Source organism: Spermophilus citellus, assembly GCF_964194105.1.
Source record: "Spermophilus citellus genome assembly, chromosome: 3".
Lineage (NCBI taxonomy): Eukaryota > Metazoa > Chordata > Mammalia > Rodentia > Sciuridae > Spermophilus > Spermophilus citellus.
The window spans coordinates 89,775,807-89,802,135 of record NC_138184.1 but is presented as its reverse complement, the minus strand read 5'-3'; the positions used below and the strand labels follow the sequence as shown (position 1 = coordinate 89,802,135).

The window sequence follows — 26,329 nt, the reverse complement described above, 5'->3', positions numbered from 1 at the left end:
ACTGGGGCACTGGGGACAACAGTCAGCATGTTTTATTGCAACAGAACGTCAACATGGGGGAGCAGCAACACCAGAGGAGGACCTGGCTCCCCAGACCTGGGCTCTGTTCGGCGTGGCTGGGGCACAGGGTAGATGGCCAAGGGGCTGGGGTGGGCCAGGCACTTATCTAGTCCCACTGCTGGCTCTACCCCCACAGCCTGGTTCCCACCCCCTAGCCAATCCCTCGGGCTCAAGGAACACAAGCTCATTCAAATCCACAGGAGCAGGAGAGGTGGGGCTCCCAGTCTCAGGCTGCCCCTCCCTGAGGCTCCAACAAGATTTCCTGATCCCCTAGAAAGTGGGCCCATGGATCCTGATTTCTGGGACTTTTCTGGCAGAGTTGAGTTCACCATCTTCAGGAGAATGGAAAACAGAAAATGAGATGATAGCTGCAGAGTTGACCTGGAAACCCCAGGAGGGAAGGCAGCCCCTGGGCCAGGGTGGCTACAGGCGCAGCCTGCAGCATCTGCTCACTCCCACAGTCTGGCTTCCTCCTGGGGCCTCCCATCACAATACTCTAGCACCAGGCCCAGGGAGAAAGGGGTGACACCCTCCACCCCCTCAGCTACCTTAAGACCTGCCCTGCCCAGACCACATGGCCCAAGGGTACCTCGAGACTCCAGGAAGGCCATGGGTGTTGTATCCTTGTCCCTGATAGCCAGCAGGGACCCTACCTTTCTGTTACCTACAACCTCTGACACTGAGTCCAGAAGGCAGGGAGACCCACACATGGCCCTGTTCCCAGTGTGCTGACTATGAACTTAAGTTGTAACTTGGAATATTAAAAACGCTCCATATATTTCCTGCAGAGTTGCAGCTTCGGCCTGCTGGGTCCTGGCTGCTCCGCAGTTCCTATTGCAGATAAGTAGACTTTCATCCAGATGAACCATCCCACATGGCCCATGCCCCTTCAGGCTCAGTGAAGGCTAGGGCCTTGGGGACACTGATCTGCATGGTGAGGCAGGAGGCCTGGGCACCAGGTACAAGGGGCTGGGCCCCTTGGGGCCTCTCAGAGGCCTCTGGATGCCTTCAGGACAGCCATGTGAGGCTAGGCCCGACCTCCAGCTGCCCTGCTGGACCTCAGCTGAGCCTAGTAGTTCATGAGTTGAGCCGAGTAGACACCATCCTTTTTGTCCAGCTGCAGGGATGAGAGTAAATGGCTCAGTGGACAAGGCCAGAAGCACAAGGCCCAACTTGGGACAGCCACCCACTCCAGGCCTCCTCCAGGCACCTGGTGGTCCTGTCTGGGGGCTACAGTGGGCTTCTGGGCCAGGGGAGGCTTCTTGGAAGCCCCACTTCTGGGGGCAGCGCCGGGTCGGTTGGTGTCCTCCTCACTGGGCGTCCCCATCACTCCAGCCAGCACATAGTGCTGTTTCCGCAGCTCCCCAAGTCGCATTCGCTCCACCTCCAGTGTCTTCTCCAGCTCCAAGACTCGCACCTGTGCCCCACAGCACACGTCAGCGCTGCCAGCCAGTCCCAGGAGCCCTCCCCAGGATCAGCTCCGGAAGGCAGGAGCTTGGCAGCCACAGGTGCCCACCTGGATCTCCATCTCCTGCTTCTTCAGCTTGATGAGGGACATGCCGGAGAAATCCATGGTGTCTGGCCAGGGGGCAAGAGAAAGTGTCCAGGTGCCCACTCCTGCCCAGATCTGGGAAGCCAGCAGCTCCACCTGACACCCAGGTGCTTACCCCTGTCCTCAATCTGTTCCTGGCCTGACTTGGTGGAGGCCACCACGTTGGCAGCCCTCTCGTTGACAGTGCGGGAGCACTCCTGCAGGCGGCTCAGGTGGGGGCTATGCTTGTTGGCCTTGACCTGGGGGGAAGGCCAGGCAGGCCATGGGCTCTAAGCCCTGGGTACTTGAGGACCATGGAGCCTAGGGTTGTGGACATGGGTGCTGCTCACCTTGGAGGCGGCCACCAGCTGGGCTGTACTGGCTGCGATCTCGTGGGAGCAGACGATGAGCTCCTCGTACTTGCCCTTGTGAAGCACCACCTTGTCGGCAGACTCCCTGAGGGGCAGGGCTGGTCAGGGCCTGGGGGTGGGCCTCACCCCCACATTCCCACCCGAGGCCCTTAGAGCCCTGCTGACCCCCCCAAGCCACTCTCCATCGCAGGGACCAGACCCTGCCCACCCCACCGGGATGACATACACCAGCTGTGTGGCTCCCCAGCCCACGGCCTTGGAGGCTGAGATGAGACCTTCAGTCCACCGAGAATTCTTGGCGTAAAATTCCTGCTGTGTGGCTGCCCCCTAGTGGCAATGAGAGGACAAGGTGGGACGGGCCAGTCAAGGTGGACATCATAGGTGGGAATGGGTCCCTAGGGGCCCCACCTCCCCTCCGCACAGCCACAGAGCACATTCTGACACCTCCCTGGGGTGGAGGTTTCAGCTGGGGCATCAGGGACCCAAAGGGGGCACATGGTCTCATTGTCTGCACACTTCAGGAGTCTCAAGCATGAAAGGGCGAGGGCTCTGGGGTCATTCCCCTTCCAGGGACCTATCCCTTGCTGGTGCAGCTGTGGGGCCCGGCCAGGGGGGTGTCAGCTGGGGCCCGCCCAGCTCACCCTGCCGCTGTCCACAATTTCCTTCTGTAGGCTAGTGGACGTCATCACTAGGAGACGGATGGCCTGCCAAGATCAAAATGCTGCCTGTGATTCTCAGGGTGACTGACACAGAGCCCTCCTGGGGTCACAGCCGCCCACTCACCTTCATCAGTTCTGTGCAGGAGTTGAGGATCCTGGAGGGGAGTGGGGGTGGGGTGGGAGAAACGGGGGAGGCTGGTTGGTTGCTCTACACCGTGGCCCTACCCACGTGACACCACGCAGGCTGGGGACCAGGCATTCCTCTCCAGAGCCAGGAGGGTAAAACCTCCTGGAACCAGTGGTGGGCAGGGGGGCTGCTGGGGCTGGGCCCGGGGCTCACCTCTCATTCACCTCCAGCTTCACCCCGGAGCTCTCGTGGCGGGCCTGGTTCATCATGTCCTGCACCAACGACAGCTGTGAGCTGGCTGGGCAGAGCAGCATGGGAGGGAGGGGATACCAGAGACCACGGGGGCCACCTCTACCCTCTTCCCTCTGACCTCGGGGACCCCTGAAAAGCAGGGGCGGATTCCAGGACTGTGTGCAGCCAGCGCCCACCCAACCAGGGTCTGCAGCCCCCAAAGGCTCCTGTAGGAAGCGGGGGAGTCCCTCAAGCTCAGTCCTCACCTCGATCCTCCGCACGGCATCTTCAATGGCTGCTGACGTGGCCGCCATCTCCTTGTCAACCATGGCCCCTAGTTCCTCCTGCCGCACATCCAGGCTCTTGGGCTTCAGCTCCTGGGAGGACAAGAGTCAGGCAGATTCAATTCCATCAAGCACAGGGCCTGGGGAAAATGTCCAGGGATCCTGGGCTGTGAAAGGGCACGGTCCCGCCTGGGACACTCATTTGGCATACCCAGAGGGAACACAGAGCAGCTTGGCCCGGGCACCCCCAGCCCAGGGCTCCGTTGTACATCTCACCTCTCCCAGCTGGAGGATGCCCTGCAGGGGGGTCCGCACCAGGCCAGGCTGTGCCCTTGGCAGAGCCTGCCGATCCTGCAGCTGCCCCAGGAGCTCCAGAGCCCGGGCTCCACACTCCCTGCACGCGTCAACCAGGCCTGTGGTGGGAGAGGGCTGTGAGCACAGCCTTCACCTGAGGACCCCAATGAGGCCCCTACACCCTGGCCCGGGGCCTGGCCAGGACCTGGCTGCATGCCCACCTTCCCCTAACATCTGTGGAAATCCCTGTGGAAGACAAGCTGGTAAAGCAGCCAGACCCTGCCTCCAGGGCCCACTTACGGTCTGCAGGGTCAGTGGGGGCCAGGTGGGAGGTGGCACCACCGTTGATGATGGTGTCCGCAGCCAGATGGGAGAAGCGGGTCAGGGCTGCCACCAGAGAGGAGGCATCTGTGTAGATGACAGGGCTGAGGTCAAGACACAAACACTGGGGAACCCTACAGCAAGCTCACAATGCGGCCCCAGCGTCACCAGCTCATGGATGAGGAAAGGAGAGCTGAGAGCATGCTCAAGGTCGGGCAGCTAGGGGCAGCAGGGTAGGGACCAAGCATGTCAGGGATCCCAGGCCCCTTCCTCCACCCGGCAAGGACACTTGGTAGCCACAGCCCACTGGTGAAGGCTGCCTGCCCGCAGGGCCAGGTCCCCAGGTGGTGGTGGGCAGGGCCATCTGCCTGGCTTCCTGAAGAGGTGGCTGTGGTCCTGAACAGCTCCCCTCCAGGCGGGAGGCAGCGGGGCTGCAGAAACCCAGAGTCCTGTCAGCTTCCGCCCCACCTGGCCCACCTGCTGGAGGCACTCACCTGCCAGCGAGGTCAGGTACTGGGTGTGGCCCTTCTCCAGGGCACTCACAGTGTCCAGGGCTGCCTGGGCCCTGCTCACCAGGTAGTCTGGAAGCACAAAGAGAAAGTGAGGCCCTCCCAACCGCGGCTCAGGGTGGGGGATGGGAATGAGGCACGGTCAGTGGGGAGGTGGCCCGAGTGTGCACCTGGGGAGCTGGTGCAGCGCAGGTGTAGGGGGTCGTCCAGCTTGCTCACGGCATCCTGCAGGATGCCCTGGGCCTCGGCAGCAGCCCCTCGCAGCATGGCGAACTGCTCGTCCAGCAGCCTCTGCCGCAGCCCCTGCTCCTGAGACTCCTGTGGGCAGCGGGCACAGCAGCCTAAAGACCCAGCCCCAAGGCCCAGGGACATGGCCCAGCCCCAGGGTCACACTGTGTGCTGCCAGTCAGGGCCCACAGTGTGGAAGCGCTGCCCTCTGCTGGGGGATGGAGATTGCCAGAGGGAGGCCTCCCTTCCCAAGTGGGAGAACATCCAAGCAGGCAAAGGGTTGGAACAAGCGTTTCTCAGAGACACACAGGCCAAGATGCCCAGCACTGTCCACCATTAGAGAAAGGCCAATCAAAATGCTGACACCCTGAAAGTGGCTAAAAGAAGAGCAGGCAGACAGGAAGTGCTGGGCAGGGTGGGAGGACTGGAAGCTAGGGAAGGGCTCTGGGCTTCGTGGAGAGAATGTTCTGGAAAGCTGACTCGGAGCACACCAAGCAGGACCCCCGTCTGGGGAGGACCCCCGTCTGGGGAGGACCCCCGTGGTGCTCACTGCAGGACAGCCATACCTTCTCCGCCAGGCGCCCCTGCAACTCGCCCCGCTCCTGGGAACCGCGCAGCTGCTCCTGGCTCAGCGCAGCCTCCTTCTCACGCACCAGGCTCTGGGCGGCTAAGAGGTCGGCCTCCCGCTGCCGCATGGCCCCGCTCAGAGCGTCCTTCTCCGCACTCAGTGTGTCCAGCCGGGAGCTCAGCTCTGACCCGCTCTGTGAGCACGTGTCCATGAACAGGTCCACCCAGGCTTATGGCCGACCCCTGCAGCCCCGTCTCCAAAGCCACCTGGTACACTGGGACTCCAGAGGGTAGGCGCTGGGTCCTAATGCCACGCACCCTCTGGGTCTGGGTCACAGCAGCATCGGGGACCCACTAAGGGCCCCCTGAACCCAGTGTCTGGCCCTGTTCACAGGAAAGAGGTGGCTTCCACCCAGCACCCGCCCCCAGCACCTGCTCTGTGCGGCTCAGGGCCTCTTGCGCGTGTGCCAGCTCTCCGGTCTTGGCCTCTAGCTCCCTCTTGAGCTTCTCCAGCTGGTCACTCTGCTCCTCCAACTGGAACAGGACAGCGTGTCACTGGGGCAGCAGGGCTCGGGGGACGCAGGCGGGGCTTTGCATGGGGAGACGTACCTTCATCTCAGACTCCCGTTTCACCTGCTCCATCTGGAAGGCCAGCTGCTCCTTCACCCGTGCCACCTCCTCCTGGCTCTGCTGTGTCACTGTCAGCTGCTTAGCTGTGTCTGCATTCTGCAAGAGCAGGGGACAGATTGGCTCGTGGCCGTGGCTCAGGCCGCCCTGCCATGGGCTGGGGGAGGTGGTGGCCACACACCTTCCTGAGCAGTTCCGCGTGCGTGTTGATGAGCTCACTGTGCTTCTCCTTCAGCTTGCTATAGCGCGCCTCTGTGGCGCTGGCCTTCCCTGTGAGGGAGAAGAGGCCGTGAGGTTGGGTGGGCCAGGGACCCCCCTGGCGCCCGCAGTGCCACACGCACTCTCAGCCTCCTCACGCAGGCCCTGGTTCCGCGAGCTCTCCAGCTGCAATGCCCGCAGCTGGGCCAGCTCGTGGCGGAGCTGCTCGTTGTCCACCAGGGCCTTCTGCTTCTGCTTCCGCTGCTCCTCCAGCTCGGCCTCCAGGGAGTTCACCTGGCCCTTCAGCTGCGAGATGTACCGCTGGGCCTGGGGCACACAAGGACAGTGTGGGAACCTGCCGGCCCAGCGGGCGCGCCCCGCCCTGGCCCTCACCTCACCTCCAGCTTGATCTTCTCCAGCTCCGCGCGGAGCAGCTCCACCTCTCTCTTCAGGTTCTCGATCTGGAGGTCCCTGAGGACAGAGGTCCTGGGCTCCAGTTTAGCTTTTGTTCCCCACCCGAGGCCTTTGCAGGCAGAAGCATCCTGCAGCTCAGGGAGGCGCTTTCCAACCCCCCACCCCAGCCAGCTACCTGGACCTCACCTGTCGTCCTTCAGGGAGCCATTGGGGGGTCCAAAGGTCTGATCGAAGAGGTCAGCCACCACCTGGCAGGGCACAGCAGTCACCCCAGTGCCTCCAGGAGGGTGTGCGGAGCTAGAGCCCCTTCTCAGGGGTGGGGCATGGGGGCAGCAGGGAGCTCACCGCAGGCTCCCCAGCAGGGGGCCCAGTGCTGATCTCGATGAGATTCTCAGGCTCCTCGTCCTCGGGGGCCTCCTCAGGGATCACCACCACCGGCTTGATGTGCTCAGCCAGGGCTGAGGCCCGCAGGAAGTTGGGGGGTCCCTGCAGGGGCAGCAGATGAGAGCTGCTCACCCAGCCCCAAGGAAGCCCATTCTCCACTGTCCCTAGAGCCCCGTGGGGCTGGCCAACTGCCCAGGGTTCTGGGAGGACTGGAGGCCAGGGGCTCCAGCCAGGGTCTGGGAGGGTGTGGGCACCTCGGGCAGCCGAGGGATCTGGATGAGGCGCTTGAAGTACAGCATGTCCGAGGCTCTGCGGAAGAAGTTCCTGAGGCTGAGGGGGGAAGGGTGAAAAGGGACGCGTCACAGAGGAGTCAGGGAGCTGCGTCCCTACCGTGCCTTGCCCGGCCCGGGTTGGTACCTGTGAAACTGCTCATGGAACCGGTCCCTGTGGCCCTGCAGGGTGTCTGCCGGGAGACCTGGGGACAGCACAGGTTTAGGAGGTTTCCTCTCCGAACACTGCTTTGTGGCTCTCTCCCCTCCTGTGTTCCTCCACATTCTAGACTGTCAGAGACTACAGAGCACCCGTGACCGGACCAGCCCCACCCACATGGGAAGGCACTGGGAAGGCGGGAGCCTGGGGGGGCTCCGGCTCTGACTTTCTGAGCTAGACAGCAGTGAGCTGGTGGAAGGATTGTGTGGCTGCATTGAGCTGTGCCCAGCTTTGGGGGATCACAAAATTCCCGTGATGACACACCGCAGGGCCCTGGACTATGGAGAGAACGGCACATGCATCCTGAGCTGGAGGTTCTCAGTGTGGTCCAGGGACAAGACCTTTCCAGAGGTTCGAGGAGGTCAAAACCCTCTTCTGAACGGCACAGCGATGGGTGCCTTTCTGCTCCTGGTCCCACAGAGAACGTGGCAGATGAACTCAGGAGAAGGTGGGGGACCCCGTCCCCTCTGTGCCAGGCAGTCAGTTGTAAAAACATAAAACTAAGCAGGTCACAGTAGCCCAAGCCTGTAATCCCAGGGACTTGGGAGGCTGAGGCAGGAGGATCAGGAATTCCAGGCCAGCCCCAGCAACTTAGTGAGGCCCTATGCAAGTCAATGAGACCATGTCTCCAAGTAAAAAATAAAAAGGGCTGGGGACGTGGTTAGCAGTCAAGTGTCCTGGGTTTAATTCCTCAGTACCAACCAAAACAAAACCCTACAAAGTCTTTCTCTGCTTTGGAAAACAGTGATTTCTTTTCTTCACTGCACCTATGTTGGTGGGCAGTGAGTTACTATTGCTCTTTCTAAACTGACTTCTCACTCTCCTTCCTGACTCAGTAACCGTGGATGGACACGAGGCCTATGAATGCTACCCTCAAGGCTGCGGCTGCCCCAGGGGTCATGCACAGTGACTCACAGGAGTGCAGTTTAAACATGAGCTTGACCGTGTAGTGGTAGAGGTGGCTACAGTCCTGGATGACCTGGATGAGTGGGGCCAGACGGCACTGGCCTGAGGACATCTGGGACACAGCAATGGCCGTGTTGAGCTGCCGGAAAACTGCACAGAAGAAAGGTGAGAGGGGAGAGCATGAGACTTGGCCGAGGACATTCATTAGAGACAGCCCAGGCCATGGTGGCCCCTCATGATGTCATCACAGCCACTGTGATGAGGTGGCCACAGCAGTGGGCAGCTGCTGCAGACCATCTGGTCAGCAAGCAGGACTCTAACCCAGATCTCAGGCATCAACGTGCTCCTCACCGCAGATGGGAGCCCCTGTGCCAGTGGCTACCTGCCAAGAGCATGCCCAAGGTCAAGGTCAAGGAGCCCCATGCCCTGGGGCCTCAAACCTGTTCTAAATTTTAGAGAAGGGCATTTAAGGCTGTCCCTCAGATCCCTTCCTACAGCTGTAGGCTCAACACTCAGCTCTACAAGCCCCAGGTGACCCTGAAACCCGATCTCCCTGAGGGCCCTTTGACAATCAGGCCCTGTATCAGAGCTATTGAGGAGGGACAAGCACGAACATGAGGCTGCCTGTCGTGGCTGACATCTTCTGAGGCAGAGGAAGGACGAAGAGCAGGCGGCAAGCAGAGTAAGAGGGCAACCAAGCGGCCCCACACTGGGCACATGCTGGCCAGAGTCCAGAGGAGCCCTTGGGCCACTGGGGTGGGGCCAGGTGCGGACCTCTGCAGTGACAGCAAAGAGCCCAGGAGGGGAGGGACAAGAAGGGAGAGGTGCAAGGCCACCCCTCAGCAGTCCTTAACTTCCAGCTGCAGGCCACACTGCCCGTGTTTTGGTGTGTAAAGCACACCCTGCTCCAGGTTGTCCCTGTGTGACAAACACGGCCCTGCAACCTGCAGTCACACAAACTGGTTTCTGAAGTTTCCCTGACCACAACAGATTCAGCTGCATCTGAGTCTCCCCACCATGCGCTCGGTATCAGTTCTGTGTCTACTGTGACCGGGGGGCGGTAGGGACCCTCCATCTGCACGGCTCCGGGAGTCTCTCCAGCAGACACCGGCACCTGGCACCGCTCCGATGCCCTGCCTTTGTGCCCCCAAGTACCAGGGTGGAGACCAGTTCTCTCCACTTCCCTTGTGGGGGCCACCGCTGCCCACATGGGCTTCCTTCCGTGTGAGAGCAGCCTGGGTGGAGACGTAGGCGCCGGTGGCCTCCGTGCTAAGGCCTGGACTCAGCACATGTGTGCCAGGACACAGCCTGGGGACCTAGGCCAGCTGCTTGGTTGGGCCACACCCCATCACCTGCCCTCTGCCTCCCAGGTAATGTCCCGGGCAGCCTCCCCCAGGCATGGAGCGCTTGCACCAAGCTGGCCTCTGGCCTGTGGGGACTGACTGCCCGCTGTGCTCCGCCAGCCTCAGTCTAGACCTGAGGGTGCGGGAGGCCGCCTGGCTCCTTCCCAGCTTCCAGATTTCCCTTAAAAGGTATTCGCTTCTCGCCCCGCCACGGAAAGCACTGAGTCACCACAAGTTGTCTGAAGCTGCCACTCAGAACAATCCTGCAGCCGGGAGGGCGAGCCCCTGAGACTTCCTGTCCACCAGCCACCGGCCCCTGGGCCAGGAGGCTGATGGGAGTCGAGGCTCTTTAGGGCAGAAAATGGGCAACACAACTTAAGTTCTCTTGGATGGCGGTGGGGACAGGGCTGCTCCCTGATGGCCCAAGCCCCGTGTGGTGATGCCATGTGCACACAGGGCACAAGGCAGCAGAGACTGTGACCTGGACACATCGCAGAGGGGCTGGGCTCTGGGGGCAGTAGGGGCTTCTCACTGTGCTTTGGAGGCACCAGGAGGGGGTGCTTGCCTGGCAGGTGGCACTCAGGGCTTGACCACACGCGCACACAGCACGGTACAGTCTGGTCGTGGGGGTCTTCCCCACTGTCCTCGGTGGTAATGCAGACCCCTATGTGACCTGCGGGGAAGGCTCACCTGACTCGGAGAGCCTCAGCTCGCAGTCCATGTAGTCGAACATCTCCACGGTCAGCTGGAAGCTACAGAGAAGGGCAATGAGGTGGCTGGGCAGGCCTCCGGGTCCCCAAGACCTCCCCCCACACCTGCCTGCACACTGGACAAACCGCCCATGTAAGCTGAGCTGGCTCTCCTGGGAGTATGGCCCTCAACCTCAGAAAGCCATGGGCTCATTAACACGTGGCCCCGCGGGCACTGGGGGTGGAATGCCTGGGGACACCAGGGCACTGAGGCAGGAAGGAGAGGGAGGCCAGGCTCCCGGCCACGCAGACTCACATGTTGTTCACATCCGTCCCAGCCGCCTTCTCCAGCACCTCATCGGTCACCTCCAGGCTGGCAGGAAACTGGGGGTGCTGCAGAGAAACCCCACCAGCTGTAGCCATGTGGGGTGGCCCACCGCACATCCCCTCCCTGCTCCGGACAGAGCCAGCTCTGTCCCAGGAATGCTCTAGCTCTCAGGAGGAGGGGAGAGCCCCGGAGGGCACCCAGCCCCAGGTGGCCACGCTGCTGTGACCCAGCAGGCAGAGGGATAGCTGAGGGTTTTGGGGTGGTGGAGGGAGCCCACAGGGGGAGCAGGCCGCAGCCAAGGTAGGACACACAGGTGTGGAGCAAGGGCTGGGATCACCCGGCCGTCCTGAAACACCAGAGCAGTCCTGGGAGCTCGTGCTGGCCTCCCTGGTGAGTGCACAGCCCACTCGGGCAGATCCCAGCCTCCTCTCTGACCCAGGCCACCAGAGAGCAGAGGAAGCTACCTTGAGGTGGAAGGAGATCTTGGTCAGCAACAGCTTGGTATACACGTTCACCAGCTGCCCGTACCGGTCATGCAAGTGCCCCTGTGGAGAACAGAGCCCAGGGTGAGGGCCCGCTGCCCTGAGAACATGCCCAGAAAGCTCAGGGACTGGGCAGGCGTGGGGACAGGTAGGAATGCAGGTGGAAGGAACCAGAGCGAGGGCAGGCCACTTGTTCACTCAGCACACTGCCTGCCGCCTCCTCTGCCCCAGCGTCCCTGTTCCTGTTGATCTTACTCCTCATAATTCTTGCCAGAAAAACTCTTGTGAGAAGACAGCTCTTTGTCCAGGGCCACAGGCCAATTCTGAGTGGGGACAGTTCACTGAAGAGCTGGTGGCAGATGGGGAGGCACATGCCAACAGGAGTCTGCACACCCTCCCTCCTGCTCAGGCTCCAGGGCCGGGACACCAGCAGAGCCTGTGTCCACTCAGCACCGTGGACGTGTTTCCCCTTACTTCAAGGGACATGGATAAAAGGCAGAGGCCTTGGACAGGGCGCTGCCCCAGCAGGACCCTTGCCCTGCTCTGGGTCTGCTCCAGGGGCCACAGGACAGCTGAGGACCCCTAGTGCTCTGAGAGAGAATCTGGCCAGAGGGTCTCTCCCCCACCCCCCCAGCAGCCTAACTCCTGAGGACCTGGGAGTGGACACAGCTCCCCAGGGTGCTCAGAGCCCTGTGTCTGTAGGTCCTGGGGAACTGTGGGGAGGGGTGCATCTCCAACCCCTTCTACAGCAGCTGGTCTCTAACTGCCCCCTGGGAGGCCAGCCTGGAACTGCCACATTTTCCAACTTGCAGGGACAGAAGGGCCTCCCTGATCTAGGGCTGGAGGCCCACCGGTCTCGGGCTGGGAGAGGCACAGCACGACCTCACCCCAACCATCCTCCACAGCCCCACCAAGCCTCCCAGCGTCTGCCTCCACTCTGCCTATGCGCACTCATGCCGGGGAGGTGCGGGCCGCGATGCAGCACCTACCCACAGGTCTCCAATCTCCCGGATGTTGCTGCGGTACCTCTGGCAGTCATGCAGCACCTGCGGTGGGAAGGGCAAGGAGGACCCAGAGGCTTAGGGGGCCTGAGGACGCGCTCCCACCAGGGCAGAGGGACAAGGCGGAGGGCACAGGCAGGGCCCAAGGGCCTGGAGCTGAGGTCAGACTCTGGGGGCCGCAACTCACATTGGGGTGCCCGTCTCGGAGGACCTTGTGGAGGACATGGCAGAACTTCCAGCTGAGGATGGAGCTACTGGGGAGCGGTAGACCGATGGCATAGGACCAGAAGGTGAAGGCCCCTTTCTCATGGTGAGTGCCCAGAATGATGCCTGCGCGGTCAAGGCCAAGTGCAAGGCAAGGCAGGCTGAGGTGCACCGCGCTCAGTAAGTGCAGCTGCCCTGAGATGCGGGAGAACCTGGCTGCCCCCACCCTGCTCCCACACCCCTGTCCCAAGCCACAAGGACCAGGGTTTTCAGCAGAGGACAAGACAGAGGGCAAGGTCATGAACGTGTGTCCAGACTTGAACTGCCCCAACTCCCACCACCAGGGTGTGCCCGTCCACCATCCCCCAGGCGGGGGCAAGGGAGGATACGCCGGGCATGCTTCTCCTTCACGGGGGCCTCCTGGCTGTTGATGGCCTTGCTGATGCTGATAGCCTGTGAGAGACACAGGAGGCAGAGTTCAGAAGCCCCACGAGAGGGCCACACAGTGAGAGGTGGAGGCGCGGTGATGCGGGAGGGGACCTCTCACCGAGCAGCCCAGGCACAGCCTTCTCTGACTTGAAGCACTCAGCTGAAACTACAGCCCACGACAGGCCAGATCTGGGGGGTGGGACAGAAGCTGGGCTCATGGCTGAGGAGGCACCTCTGTGGTCCCAGGGAGGAGTGCTGGGGGATGGCCAGAGCAGAGTGACAGGAGGAAGGGCTCCAGGCAAGGCTGTCAACTGATCCCCCTCGGCACCGCAGACACAGGGCCTGTTTGTTGCCTGAGGGCCATCTCTGTAGGAACTGGGTCCTGGCTAGTTCCTACCACCCAGGGGGATGGCCACTGTGGCCCTGGGGGAGGAGGAAGGCAGGAGGAGGCCCGCTCAGCACCCTTCCATGTTGCCTGAAACCCAGGCAGGAGCCACCTCTCACTCCACACAGTCCAGTGCCACGTGTCCCAGAGGCCAGCTCCAGCTCCACCAGCTTAGTGCCTTCTGTGAGGCACCTGAGACAGTTGTTCCCTTGCTGGAGGCTCAGGTGTACCTGCCATGTGCTGTTGCCAAAACTACTTCTCTCGGTGGCAGGTCTGATGGCCTCTGCCCACCGGGCCATCGGCGTGTCTGGAGTGAAGGCTGCCCAGGCCATGGACAGCTGGGCTGAGCCAGGGGGCTGCACTGGGAAGCTGTCTGGGCACCGGCCCTGAGCTCTTCCCCTCTGCCACCTAAGTGGTCCCTACCTTGCCTTATACAGTGGTGACTTCATCTGCTCAGGCTCTACTGTGGGCACCTTGGCACCCGCTCCGCTGGGGCACGTGTCCTCTCTGTACACGGGGGAGGCCTGGTAGTGCCAAGCAGCCCTTTCTGGTGGATGCGCAGACCTGGGGGCAGCCAGGGCCCGGGCAGGCAGTCTGAGCGGCCCCTGCACCCTGCCACTCAGCGAGGCGTGCTGACCCCCTTTCGCACACAGGGCCCATTGTAGTGGCTCATTGGGATGCGGGGACCTGGGGCTGCAGCCAACTCTGCCTCCTTGCTGTACCAGGGCCCTGAGGACACAGGCTCTGGCTCCCTCATTTGCAAACCCTGGCCAGTCAGACATGAGGCTGCCGGGCCACCTGTTGTAGTGTTTGCCCAGCCTGGGCCTCCTGGGGCTTCCGCTCCTTCGTGGACAAGCAGTGACCAAGGACCATGGTGAAAGCTGCTGTGAGCCTTGGCAACTCCATGCCCAGGGGTCCTCGCCCCCGCTGAGGGGACACTGTCCACGGCAGTGGCCATGAGGAGGGCAAGGTCTGGCAGCAGCCACTCTCTGCGAGTGCATGTGCCAGCAAGGCCACATGCCTCCGGGCAGCACCCTGGGAGGTTGTTGGAAGGAGATTTTCTTGAGGAAGAAAATGAGGCAGAGGGGGTGCCTCTGCCTGTCCTACTAACGGGGGTAAGGCCAGGGTTCGAAGCCGGCTCCGCCGACTCCACGTGTCCCCAGCAACAGCCACACAGCCCCAGGTACTGCCTGCCCTGGTGCGGGACTCACGGGGCAGGTGGGGCTGCGCCTCCCCGGGCAGCTGGCGAGCAGCTGTGGCTCAGAAGCCAGCAGAGTCCTGGCTCCCAGTGTGTAATCCCAGCCCCAGATGCCCTGTCACCTGAGCTGGTCTAGTGACGACTGCCACCTGGCCTAGAAGATTCCCAGCAAGAAGCTGCTCCCACAGTCCTCAGCACAGACACAGGACCCCCCCGGGGGGGGGGAGGCCCTCACTATGGGCCGGAGCCCTGGGAGCCCAGCCCCGCTGCCCCACTAGACCTGGCCTGGGGCTCTCTATGTGCCTAGCGCCCTCCAACAGGCCGTGTTCCTGATTTACCATCCGCCTCCCCTGGGCTGTGGCACCCGGCCGGAGGCTCCTGCACTGGGCACAAAACAGAGGCCAGGGAGGCTCCAGGAAGTGCAGCCCCAGGACAGCATGGGCGCTTGGCACAGTCTGTGGTGGCCCCAGTGATGCCTGCTCCCCACCCTGCCCACAGGGGACAGGCCCGTGTCAGTCGCCCAGGCGCCGGCTGGCTCCGGGGAACACAGCCCCCTTGTGTGCAGGGCGGGCAGATGTGTGGGGCCGCACGCTGCACAGGAGGCCCAGTGCTTACACAGGGGGAGGCTGTGGGCACCCCTGGGCTTCCTGCTCGTTCCAGGAGGGGGCCAGGCAGGCCCCTGCTGACCCTGTCCCCACCTCACCAGCCTCTAATACTGGACCTTCTCAAAGGGGGCTTCAGAGTTGGCAGTGCCCTGGGCACCTCCCTCTGTGACACAGCTCTGCTCCAGGGTCAAAGTCTCCCGGAGGCCTGACTTTAGTGACACTTGGTCCTGGGTCCCAAAGTTCCAGCCTGCCATCCTGAGGCTGCCTGGAGGGGTTAATGAGACTGTGGGTGGAGGGACCAGAGGGTGAAGGGGAGCTGGAGGGCCACCCCGGCCGCCTGGGGGTTCTCTCTGGCTGGGAAAACACTTCCCTCGGCCCCGGCATGGCCCTCGAGCCAAGTAGAAGTGAAACCCGGCGGCCAGCGGGGTCCATTGCTGCGAAGGGAAACACCTCCTGAGCAGAGTGGCTTGATACACACTCGAGGTTGCACTCTAGGGGGACCCAGAGCTGGAGGAGGGTCACGGGGCAATGGAGAGCGTCTGGGGAGGTATCTTGCTCGGGAGAAGAGGTGACAGTTTCATGGCACACAGGCCACTGCTGCGGTCCGGCCTGGAAAACCCAGTGGTCCACAATCGTTCCCCGGAGACCCCGAGAGCCCCAGGAGCTGCCCGCTCTCAGGAGGGCTGCAGGTGGCCCACAGGGGACCAGGGCTGGGTAAGGCCCTGCAGCTGCCCCATCCCCGAGCTCCTCTCGTGAAGCACGTGTCCCACAGGCCGGCAAACTGGTCTCAATAACCTCAGATCATCTTTCTGGAGCTCAGCCACGTGCAGGCTCGGCCGAGCACTTTGCTGCAAGGGTCTCAGTCCTCCCAGGAACCCTAGAAGTAGGTGGATGGGGAAATGGAGGCTTCGGAGGCCGATCACTGCTCAAGATCATAGCCAACCATGCGGGGGCTGCTCCGCGCTCTTCACACGGTGACAGGGCCGAGCAACTGCCCATGCTCCCTCAGCTAGAGGTGGGGGACTCATGCTGTGTCCCTGGGCCCTGCGGACTAACCTGGGCACCTTCTAGGTGGCTGCTGGGCTATGTGGCTGTGGTTGTCTCCAGGAGACTGACCCAGGTCAATACAGACGTCCTCTTGGTCTCTGACAGGACCCCAGCTTCCCATGGTCCACCAACACCAGAGGACCAGCCTGATTGCAAATCAGGCCCAGACTGGACTGGGGCTTTGTTCACACCACAGGTAACAGAGGCTCAGGCTGGGCGGGCAGGTGCAGCCAGGAGGCTCCCACACCCCCATTCCTAAGGCTCCACTCGAAGCCCAGCTTTTACTCGCCCTCGACCCTTCGCAGGTGGTTCTGTCCCGCAGCCAGGTGGGGCCACATCAAGGAGCCCGAGCCCTCAGGATACTCCTGCCCTGCTTCCAGGAGAACCCGTCCTTGTTGGTCTCAGAAAAACCCACTGAGGAGCACAGAGGACCAAGATCAAGGCTGAGGCCAGACAGAGCCCAGAGCTAAGAGGTCCAGAGCTGTCAATGCTGGACCCTGACACAACCCCAGGGACATGCCAGAGGGTGCCCTCTCAGGAGACAGGAGACCCAGGCAAGGCAAGGAGACACTTCCTGAGAGGTGCCCAGCTCCAGGCAGGAACAGTGGCAGGTATCAATGCCATCAGTGAGGCCAGGTGGGGGAGGGGGTTTGCCCAGTGCCGCCCATCAAGTGTGGGGCCTTTCACAGACCACAGTGGCACCTACATCTGGGCCACACGGTCAGGAACTCGGGGGAGCCCGTTCAGGGAGGAGCCATGTGGTTGGGGCAGACAGGGGGCCACGGTTCCATAGCTGGGCTCTGGAAACCTATGGCCTGTGGGTGGGAGTCAGGGCTAAGTGGACTCTTGGGTCCACAGAGCTCAGCACAGGGAGAAGTGAGGACTTAGGAAGTGTCGCTGCTGTCCTCCTCAGAAGCCCACAGAACAGGATGAGTGGCTCTTCTCACCCAGCCCCGCCCTTGCCAGGAGCAGCACCCTGAGGTCTCAGGGCCCTGGCCTGCATGCTCCCCAGACTGTGAAGCAGGAAAAGAAAACTCTCAGGTCTCCTACAAAGTGGATGTGCACAAAGCTTGGTCTGGGGAGCAGTTCAGCGGCCTGCAATCCCAGCGAATCAGGAGACTGGGACAGGAGGATAGCAAGTTTGAGGCCAGCCTCAGCAACCTAGCAAGACCCTATCTCAAAAAAATTTTTTGTTTTAAGAAGTACTGGGATGCAGCCCAGTGGTAGAGCACCCAAGTTCAATCCCTAGTACTGCAAAAATAAATAAGAAATAATACAACACCTTGCCCAGTGCCTGCCACCTGTCCCTCGAATGGCGAGCCAGTGCCCACTCCAGCCTCCTCCCACCGTGGGCTCTGAGCATCAGCAATCCCTGGGGTCCTTCCCTCAAGCACCCCTAGAGCGACCACTTCATGCTCCTAAGTTCATCCAGAGCATCTGTCACCTAAAGAAACCTGTTAATTACACTCTGTCCCCATCTCCAACCTCCTGAACAGAGAATGGTGGCTCTCTGCACCCAGGTTCAACCAACTGCCAATCAAGGCACTGTGGGGGAGAGACTGTGCCTGTGGAGACTTTTTCCTTGTCACGGTCTCCTGATCAATGCAGGACGATGACTCTTTACATTGCACTGCATCAGGGATTATAAACCCAGGATCTGAAGGACTCAGGAGGAGACGAGCTTATGCCCAACACTCCCCCGTTTCACATGAGCAACTCGCACCTTCCAGGGTCCTGGAACCGAGGGACAGCTGCACATCTTCCTCCAAACTGCATCTCCAGGGCCTCACCCTAACGCCTGGCAGGCGAGGGACCTTCTCTGGACAAACATGAGTGGGATACTTGAAGGCACAGAAGCTCTTTGAGGCACAAGCACGGGAAACCCAAGGCGGTGGCTCTTTCTCCAGCTAATAATTTATCCACTAGAGTCAAATAGTAAAGTAACTTATTATAAAACAATTTCTATTTTTAAAATCAGTCCTGCGATGAATCAGACTTAAGCCTCCTTGTGCCGCTATCACGAGGCCTCACAGCGGCACTTGGCAGGGACAGAAACGTCCTTCAGAGGGCCCGGCGCTGGCAGGGCGGCGGGCTCTTTCACTCTGCGCTCTCAAGGACAGAAAGCTCTCATTCAGGCACCGTGGCCACCTCAAAGACCATTGATGACAGCAAACACAGGGTGTCTGTGGCCGAGGCTGCGAGGATGAACCACAGGCACAGCCAGGAGAGGCCGTCACCTCGGCAGACAGGAAGTCTGCGGTGTGAGAGTCCTGCCCTGGCTCTGTCCGTCTGCGTCCCTGTCCTGCCCGTCCTGGCCTCCCCCTCACTCCTGTCATCAGGAAGCTGCACTGGGCAGAGGATGGAGAGCCCTGGACACTGTCAACAAATTCACAGCCCAACCCACAGCCACCTCCGCTCTGGGCTCTGTAGGGTGACACGGAGGAGCAGGAAGATTCGCTCTGCTGCGCTGGCTCCGGAATGGACAGGGAGCCCACTGGGCGGTTTTGTTCCTGGGGCACCAGTGACATCACCACAGACCTGTCTGTCCCACAAGCCAGAGGACTGAGTCACTCCCAGGCAGACACACCTACTGCAGTTTGGCGCTGGTGTGTATTTTAGCCAGAGGAAAAATAGTCCCGCCGGAACCTATCTCTCTCCACCAGCTCACAAGTCCCCAGCGTGGCCCCACAGGGTCCAGCCTTCAACAAGAGGACGGCATCAAAGATGGGACCCGTGGGCCCAGAGCCTGCAGTGGCACTTGCTGAGCATGGCCCTGGGCCAGGCATTCTGTCCTCGCCCGGGTGCAGTGGACAGCGTGGATCTGAACAGCTGATGGCCCTGGATAGACACCCAGCCTCATGTCTGTCCGCTTCTCCCTGATCTACTGGCCGGCTGCGTTGTGACAGGGACCCAGTGTGCATCATGCACCAAGGCTCTGAGGAGGAGGGTGGCAGCTTCATAAACAAGATGATATTGTAGTCAGCCCTGAAATAAATAGGGGTTCACAGGTGGAGGGAGGGGCGAGGCCAAGTGGCACAGTGGAGCTGGCACGGTGGCGCCAGGCTGGCCGAGCGTCTCAGGTTAGCCAGCTGGGTTTCCCTGTCCCTCGGCCAAGCAGGCCTAGACTCAACCTGGGGGCTGCCACATAGCACCGTGGCTGGGATCAGGTGGCCGGCAGGGCTTCCTTCACAAGGGCGCAGTGCACTGGCTGAACTGGGCCTCAAGGCCAGGCGGGGCGGGGGTTCAGCTGCACTCTTGCCCCTGTTCTGAAAGGGGCGGTCCTGCAGGACTTCCTGGCTGCCCTGGCCCCAGCCTGCCTGCCTCTCCTGGACAGCATGGGAGGGGCACTGCAGCTCCGCCTCCCAGGGCCAGCTGTGCCCCACCTGGTAGGGCCGCCATCCGCTGACTCTCCAGCCCAGCTCCACTGTCCTCCCCCACACGCTGGCTCAGCTCGGGCACAGGCAGGACCCAGCAGGGGCACTCTCTATCCCTCTCAGCCCGTCTGGCTTTCTGCACACAGGAAACAGCTGGCACCACACTTGCCACAGCCAGGCAGGGGCCAGGCACGTCCGCAGTTCTCACAGCCCCTCACGGGGGTCTTATGAGGCACCCCATTTTGCAGATGAGGACACTGAGGCCCAGGGCAGTGAAGTATAGGGCCAGGCCTGCCCCCGGCTCTTAACTGCAGGCATATGCTGTAGCTCATGTCCCTCCGGTGGCAGGGAGCGAGGCACGAGAATGATCTTAACCCTCTCGCAGGACACCCAAAACTGCAGAACAGGCTAAGAGATACACGGTCCATGGGTCTCGCTGGTGTGTCCTGGGGTGAGCAGGTAAAGAATGGTCAGCTCTGTCCCACTCTGACCAGCACGTGGCTCAGGTGACGCCCCAGCAGGGCCAGGTGGCCTCTAGCAGCCGGGAAGTCTGGCAGCACTGCAAGGGTCTGTGTGGGCGGGGGGTGGCCTCCCAGGCTGGGGTGAGCTTTCTGCTTTCAGAGAAGAGCCTGGCTTGCCTCAGCACATCTGCCATTGCCTGGGGAGGGGACGGCCTGCTGACATTCTGAAAAGCTCCCAGGTGCTTCTGGACTTGCAGTGTCCAGGAGTGGCCACTGGCCGTGTCACTGCTGAGCACCCCCCAGGTGGAGTCCAGAGGAGCATGAGCTGCAGGTGTCAAGTATACATGGGACTTGAACGACCTGGTGGGAGAAGCCGGCGCCAAGCACTCCCCGATGTTCACCAGGATCCCACGGGCGTCACCCAGCACACAAGGTTAAACCCACCTCACCTGTCTGCTTTTCCTAGAGGCCACCAGGCCACCGAAACTCACACCTGTGGCTCCTCTGCTGCTTCAACTGGGATGTGTCAGGCAGCCAGGGCCAGCTGTCCTCAGTTGTCAATAAATGTTAATCTTTATAAGATCTGGGTCCTGCAGGGCTGCCCTGGAGGATGACCTATGACCCGCTTCCCAGTGCCACTTCTACTGGCCCCCTCGTCCTCACGCCTGGGCAGCTTTCTCTGTGGTCAGTGCTGCCCTGGCCTCATGAGCAGTGGCCAAGTAGCCCTGCAGGGGCTGTGATGTAAAGGGTTTCTCTCATCCTGAGAGGACACCTCTGGCTCTTCCTCCACTTCCTGTGGGGTAAACTGCCCTCCAGAGAGGCCAACAGCCCACAGGTAAAGGAGGAAACAGGACTCCACAATCAGCACGTCCCAGGCCTATCTGCCGGGTCCTTGGGCGTGCCATGCTTCAGAGATGGCTTTCTCCATAGTGGAGGCCCACAAGCTATCTCAGGTATTCCGGAGGAAGAAGTGTATTCCGGAGGAAGAAGTAGGGAAGGGAGAACAATGGCTAGCTTTCTCCTGAGACCCTACTGTGTGCTAGGCGCTGCACCACGTTTTACATGTAGCATGGATCAGTTCCCTATGGTTGCTGTTAAAAAACTGCTAAACATTTTGTGGCTTAAAACAACACAAATCTGTCATCTTACAGTTCTGGAGGTCAGAAGTTTGGAAAGGGTCTCACAGGACTGAAAGCAACGTGTCAGAAGGGCTGCTTTCCTCTCTGGAAGTCCTGGGGGACGGAGGCACCATTTCCTTGCCTTTTCCAGCTTTTAGGTGGTGCCCATATTCCTTGGCTGCTGGCTCCTTCCTCCACCTGCAAAGCCACCCCTGGCTGGAAGAGTCTCCCATTCTGACCTCTTCTCCATCCTCCCTTGTCTACAGTAAGAGATCCTTGTGATCCATTGGGCCCACCTGATCCATTGGGTAACCCAGGACAATCTCCCGATCCCACGGTCAGCTGTGAGGCAACTGAGTTTCAACTGCAACCTGAATTCCCTGTACAAGTCAGGTGCCATATTCACTAGTTTGGGGAATTAAAGATGTGGACATCTTTGAGGGGCCATCACTCGGCCTGCCACACAGTGTCTCTCATACCTTTCTGTGAGGTAAAAGGAATCATCCCTATTTTCGAGGAAACAAATTCAGGACTTAAGCAACTTGCCCAGGGACACAGGCTAGAAATCAGGGCTACCTGCCTACAGGCGTGTTTCACGAAGCCACACCATCGTGTTAGTAGTGCAGAATACAGGTGCTGAATTCCACAGTACGTGTGTGTGTGTATGTGTGTGTGTTTTTGGGGGGGAGGGGCACAGGGATACTGGGAATTGAATCCAGGGGCACTGGATCACAAGGTAATTCGATTTTTGAATTTTAAAGAACTTATTTATTTATTTATTGGCAGTACTAGGAATTGAACTCAGGGGCACTTTGTCCTGAGCTATACCCCTCAGTCCCTTTCATGTTTTTTATTTTGAGACAGGGCCTCAATAAGGTGCTGAAGCAGACCTGGAACTTCCTATCCTCCTGCCTCAGTCTATGACCCGTCACTGGGATCACAGGTGAGAGCCACAGTACCCGGGTCTATTCTGCAGTATTCTGTATTCAGAATATAACAATGAGAAGCAGGCAATAAAAGTTTGTCCTTTCATTTTAATAAAAAGGAGCACTTATCACCAAAGGCACTGGGACACGGAGAACATAATGGCCTACATGGTGCCATAGCCATAAGCACTGGCTGCCAGAAGGAATTCCAACTGCCTCCCCTTAACACTCCTGAGAGCTAGACACACAGATCTGTGTGAGACGGGGCGGGGGGGGGGGGTCCTGTCCAGAAAACAAACATGGAAGCATTGCTCTTCCTCCTGTCCCAGGCCTGAGAGCTGAGAGATCAGGCTGGTCGCTGGTGAGGACTTAAATTCTAAGCCAGCCCAGAGCACCCCTGAAGCTCATGGCGCTGAGGCCCTTGTCAAGACAGGCAGCATGTTCCAAAGGGAAGCTGGTCCCAGGATTGGATGTGCTATTTTCTGTCCCAAAGGGGACACAGAAGCAGCAGCCTCAGCTTTCCACGCCTTTTCCACCAAGGGGCCTGGCTGACAGCTCACTAGATATTTCTGGGAACGATCTAATTAAATATTAACCACTTAAAAAGCCTCATTCTTACATCCCTCCATAAGTCACCTCGAAAACAGGCAAACCCATAGGTTAGATTTCAACTCCATCCGTGCCTAAAAAGGATGAGTTCTGTGAGATTCACCCATTACAAAGTTCTCATTAAAAGTAACTCTTTCAGTCCCTCAAAGACTCAAAGAGCAAAAACAAAACAAAACAACCTGCCTTCTGTTTTCAGACCAGCCACCAAAATGTGTGGTTCTGTGTCAGACTCTATCTTTGACATTCAGGAAAGTTGCCCTTGTCATGTAAGAGTAAGATCAATGAACTTGGCCCTTTAAACCTCATCTCCTCCACCTCCTCAAAAGACAGGAAATCTAAAAAAAAAAAAATCAGTGAATCAAAGAAGTTCCGCACACCACCAGATTCTCAGTGGTGTGTTTCTTCCTATGTTCTGCAAATTCAAATTCAGTGTTTCTTCTTATGTTCTGCAAGCTCCTGACACAATTAATTATGTATTAATGACTTTAAATTAAATGCCACATTTGTTTTTATGACGAGCTTTCCAGGCTGGACCAGATGACGATGACAAGGACAAATTAATCATTTGCAATCAAGTTGGTGCCTGCACTTGGCATGTGTGGACCCTCCACGTCATGAGGTTTACTATCACTTTCATTGTCAATCACAAGCACAAAGGTTAGCAGGTCTCCCAGTGTTTTCCCTTATTTCAAAAAGAAAGCTGTTTTAGACAGTATGTGCCGACTTATTCTGCAAGCAACCACAGAAGTCACTTTGCTCTGACAAGAGGGAAGGAACTTGTTCAGGGCAGCCACAAATGCAAATGTCAACCAACCTGCTTCAGACCAAAGTATAGCAGTACTTTTGGCTTCCTTTATTTCTTAAGTAAAAATTTTCAGCCATTTCAGTCTTGGTTGACTTATTTTGGCAAATGAGCAAGTATGCCCCAGGCATAAGAACACCTCACAGTTTGTAAAATAGAAGAGGAAGACAACACCAGACCAACACAACGCCTCCATCGTGGCACCAACAATGTACAAATACACACCCGCGCCATTATTTAATTTCCCAACACCTTCCCAGGATAGGCCCTCCCAGGAAGGGAAGCACGCGTGGGAGCGCAGGATGTGAGCCTGGGAAGTTTCCGTCTGTCGGGCGCCGGGGTGGACCCAGGGGGTGGCAGCCTGTTTGTGCGGGGCCCCGAGCGGGCAAACAAGTCCGGCGACATACGTGAAACTTCACCCGGCAATAATAAGTTGCTGTGCAGCCCTGGACACGGCCCCGGAGAAAAGGAAGCAGAGTTTCCTCCAAGGAAACGCTCGGCTTCCCAGGTGGGGCATCTGTTTGCAGGCGGAGGGAGGAGGCAGGGCCAGGGCGCACCTGGGCCCCGGTCCCCCTCCGCTCCCCGCTCCGTGCCACCTTCATCCAGGACCTCTCCGCCCCTTGTTCCCGGCTCCTGGATCCAGGCCACCTCCGACCCTCGCCCCTGACCACCTTGATCCAGGACCTCTCCGCCCCAGCCCCCAGGCCCGGGCTACCTTGATCCAGGCCACCTCCAACCCTCGCTCCCGACCACCTCGATCCAGGGCCCCCTCCGCCCTTCGCTCCAGGCCCCCTCGCTCCAGGCTCCCTTCGCCCCACCCCCTAGCTCTGGGCCACCTGGATCCAGAACCACCTCCGACCCCGCTCTCCCCTCTTCCCGGACTATCGGCTGCCTCCCCGCCGCGGTGCCCACGAGCGCGCCGCGGCTTCCGGTTCACCTGCGCCGGCGCTCCGGCCGTGGAGCTCGGCGCGCCGGGGGGACACAGGCCGCCCGCCCGCCGCCCGCCGCCCGCCGCCCGCCGCCCGTGCTCGCCTGGGTCTTGTCGAACTGCTCGCGCTCGGCCTCCAGGCTGTGGCCGGGCCTGCGGCTCAGCACCCGCGCCGGCACGTTCTTGATGCTGTTCATGCTGCTGCCGCCCGCCCCTGCCCGGCTCCGCGCGACTGAGGCGTCCGGCGCGGCCCGAGCCTAGGCACCGCGAGGCCGCAGCACCGCGCGGGGAGGAGCCGCCGCGGCCCCGCCTCCCCGCCCGAGGCCCAGCGTACCCGCCCCGCCCCTGAGCCGCCCCTGGGACTCCCGGCACGCCCGCCTCGGCACCCCTGCATCCCCGGGATTCCCTGCACGCCCTCCTCTGCACCCCCGGATTCCCTGCACGCCCGCCCCTGCATCCCCGGATTCCCTGCACGCCCGCCCCTGCATCCCCGGACTCCCGGCACGCCCGCCCCCGACCCCTGCATCCCGGGATTCCCTGCACGACCGCCCCTGCGTCCCCGGATTCCTGGCACGCCAGTCCCTGCACCCCTGCACCCCGGGACTCCCGGTGCGCCCACCCCTGTACCCCACCACCCTCGTTACAGGAAAGTCCGCCCTTGCACCCCGGGACTCCCCACACGCCTGCCCCTTCATCCCCCTACTCCAGGAACGCTGGCCTCTGCATCCCAGGCCAGCCGGACTCCTGGGTCCTGGACCTTCAGAACCCCAAGGACACCGGGCATGCCCTGCTCCCTAACTCAGCCGGACCAAACATCGCCTAGCCCTGCCAGACTTCCAGCCCTGTCCCCAGTCCAATTCTCCCTCTTTCTCCTGGGCGTGCAGGCGCAGGCTTTCGCTCCCTGCCCCATCCCTGTACTCACAAAGTTCAGTTACACCTGGTCACGGAAAAAATGGGGCAATTCAGGCCTCCCTGAGTCTAGGCAAAGGCTGCACAACCAGAATATTTTTTTTCCCCTTATGGTCTTACATAATTTGTAAAGTGAACACAGTTCTGCTCCTCCTTCCTGTGCATCTCTAACAAATGCAGCTGTTACTCTTGGAGGGTGTGTCAGGAGCCGCTCCCCCAGCAGCCCAGGTGGGGACTGTGCCAGGGCGAAGCCAGCTGGAGCAGCAGACCCACCAAGTAGAGCAGGGAAGATTCCAAGGCTGTTATTTAAATTATTGATCATAAGACTAAACTAAAAAACATAAATAAAACCCCAGTTCTCCCCAAGCGTGGCTCAGGTGGCTCCTTTGTTTCCGCTGTTCTTAGCTTCTCTATCAGTGTAGATGTGAGGTCCCCCCATAAGAGTACTAATGAGTCTCCTTGCTTTTGAGATGAAGGATAACCTACCTCTAAGAGGGGAAATGCTGCTTTTCAAAGCCTGAGAGTTGTCTCTCCCATCAGACTGAAGCTCTCTGAGGACAGGGACCCTTTCTGTCCCCTCTTCAGTTCCTCACTGTTCACACCAACATGTGAAAGTTGCACTGGACAAGGCTCTTCTTTCCCCTCCACAAAAGAGAGTGATTAATTATCTAATTCCAATCAATGAAAAGCTTCTTTACCAGCATAACTAGAATAGCAAGAGCTAATATTCATGGTGTGCTTATTTGCTAGGACCTGGGCTAAACCTTTACATGTATCACCTCATCTTTAATCCTCAGCTATTGAATCAAAGCCCTAACAACTAAGGGGCTTGCTTGTTTGCTCTGTGCCAGATGTTTCTCGGACTCCTTTTCTGTCATGGGACAGAAGCAATTATCTGTAACCTTCAAAGATGTACAAGAGGCCACAACCCCTCTGGATCTACAACATCTGCCATAGTGACTTAACATTAGCAGCTGTCTAACATTCTTATAAATACAGAGCTTATTAGTGTGCTCAACATTTGGTCAGCAGTATCTCATTTAATCTTCTTTAAAGTTCTGATGGTATTTTTAGCCAAGAAACAGGCTCAGAGGTTAAGAAGGAACCTAAATTCAGACTAGTAAATGGGGCATGCAGGATCTAGACCCAGATTGGCCTGATTTCGAAGTCAGTGCTCTTCAGCAAACAGGGAAGCCCATGGCAGTGCAACAGTAGCCAGTGACTTTTACAAGGACACTACCATTGCTTGCTTTTTGGGACCCAAGCACTTTGTTAGTTCATCTCCATGAGT

The 26,329-nt window shown here is 59.7% G+C and overlaps 1 protein-coding gene across 1 annotated transcript; it reads right to left on the bottom strand.

The window, feature by feature from the left end:
* Positions 1-17: 17 nt before the first annotated feature.
* HIP1R (huntingtin interacting protein 1 related) lies at positions 18-24,440 on the bottom strand. The gene is made up of 32 exons (XM_081283624.1): positions 24,234-24,440; positions 12,637-12,700; positions 12,231-12,373; positions 12,032-12,088; positions 11,025-11,105; positions 10,549-10,625; positions 10,234-10,295; positions 8,210-8,350; positions 7,223-7,280; positions 7,060-7,135; positions 6,767-6,907; positions 6,608-6,669; positions 6,406-6,478; positions 6,151-6,334; positions 5,991-6,079; positions 5,792-5,908; positions 5,615-5,716; positions 5,182-5,376; positions 4,558-4,705; positions 4,373-4,459; positions 3,858-3,965; positions 3,540-3,676; positions 3,246-3,356; positions 2,962-3,020; positions 2,746-2,776; positions 2,604-2,666; positions 2,189-2,289; positions 1,942-2,047; positions 1,728-1,851; positions 1,577-1,638; positions 1,271-1,477; positions 18-1,177 (listed from the first exon to the last, which is right to left on the bottom strand). Exons 1-32 carry the CDS (start codon positions 24,324-24,326, stop codon positions 1,130-1,132), a joined length of 3,207 nt encoding a protein of 1,068 aa, XP_081139750.1. The 5' UTR covers positions 24,327-24,440; the 3' UTR covers positions 18-1,129.
* Positions 24,441-26,329: the final 1,889 nt, after the last annotated feature.

Bases quoted from the DNA above. Each gene is read 5' to 3' on its own strand.
- HIP1R (XM_081283624.1), bottom strand. From the start codon at position 24,326: ATGAACAGCATCAAGAACGTGCCGGCGCGGGTGCTGAGCCGCAGGCCC. The intron at 4,706-5,181 runs GTATGGCTGTCC...CGCTGCCCACAG, and splicing joins AGGGGCGCCTGGCGGAGAAG to GAGTCTCAGGAGCAGGGGCT. The intron at 1,639-1,727 runs GTAAGCACCTGG...CCCCCTGGCCAG, and splicing joins GGAACAGATTGAGGACAGGG to ACACCATGGATTTCTCCGGC.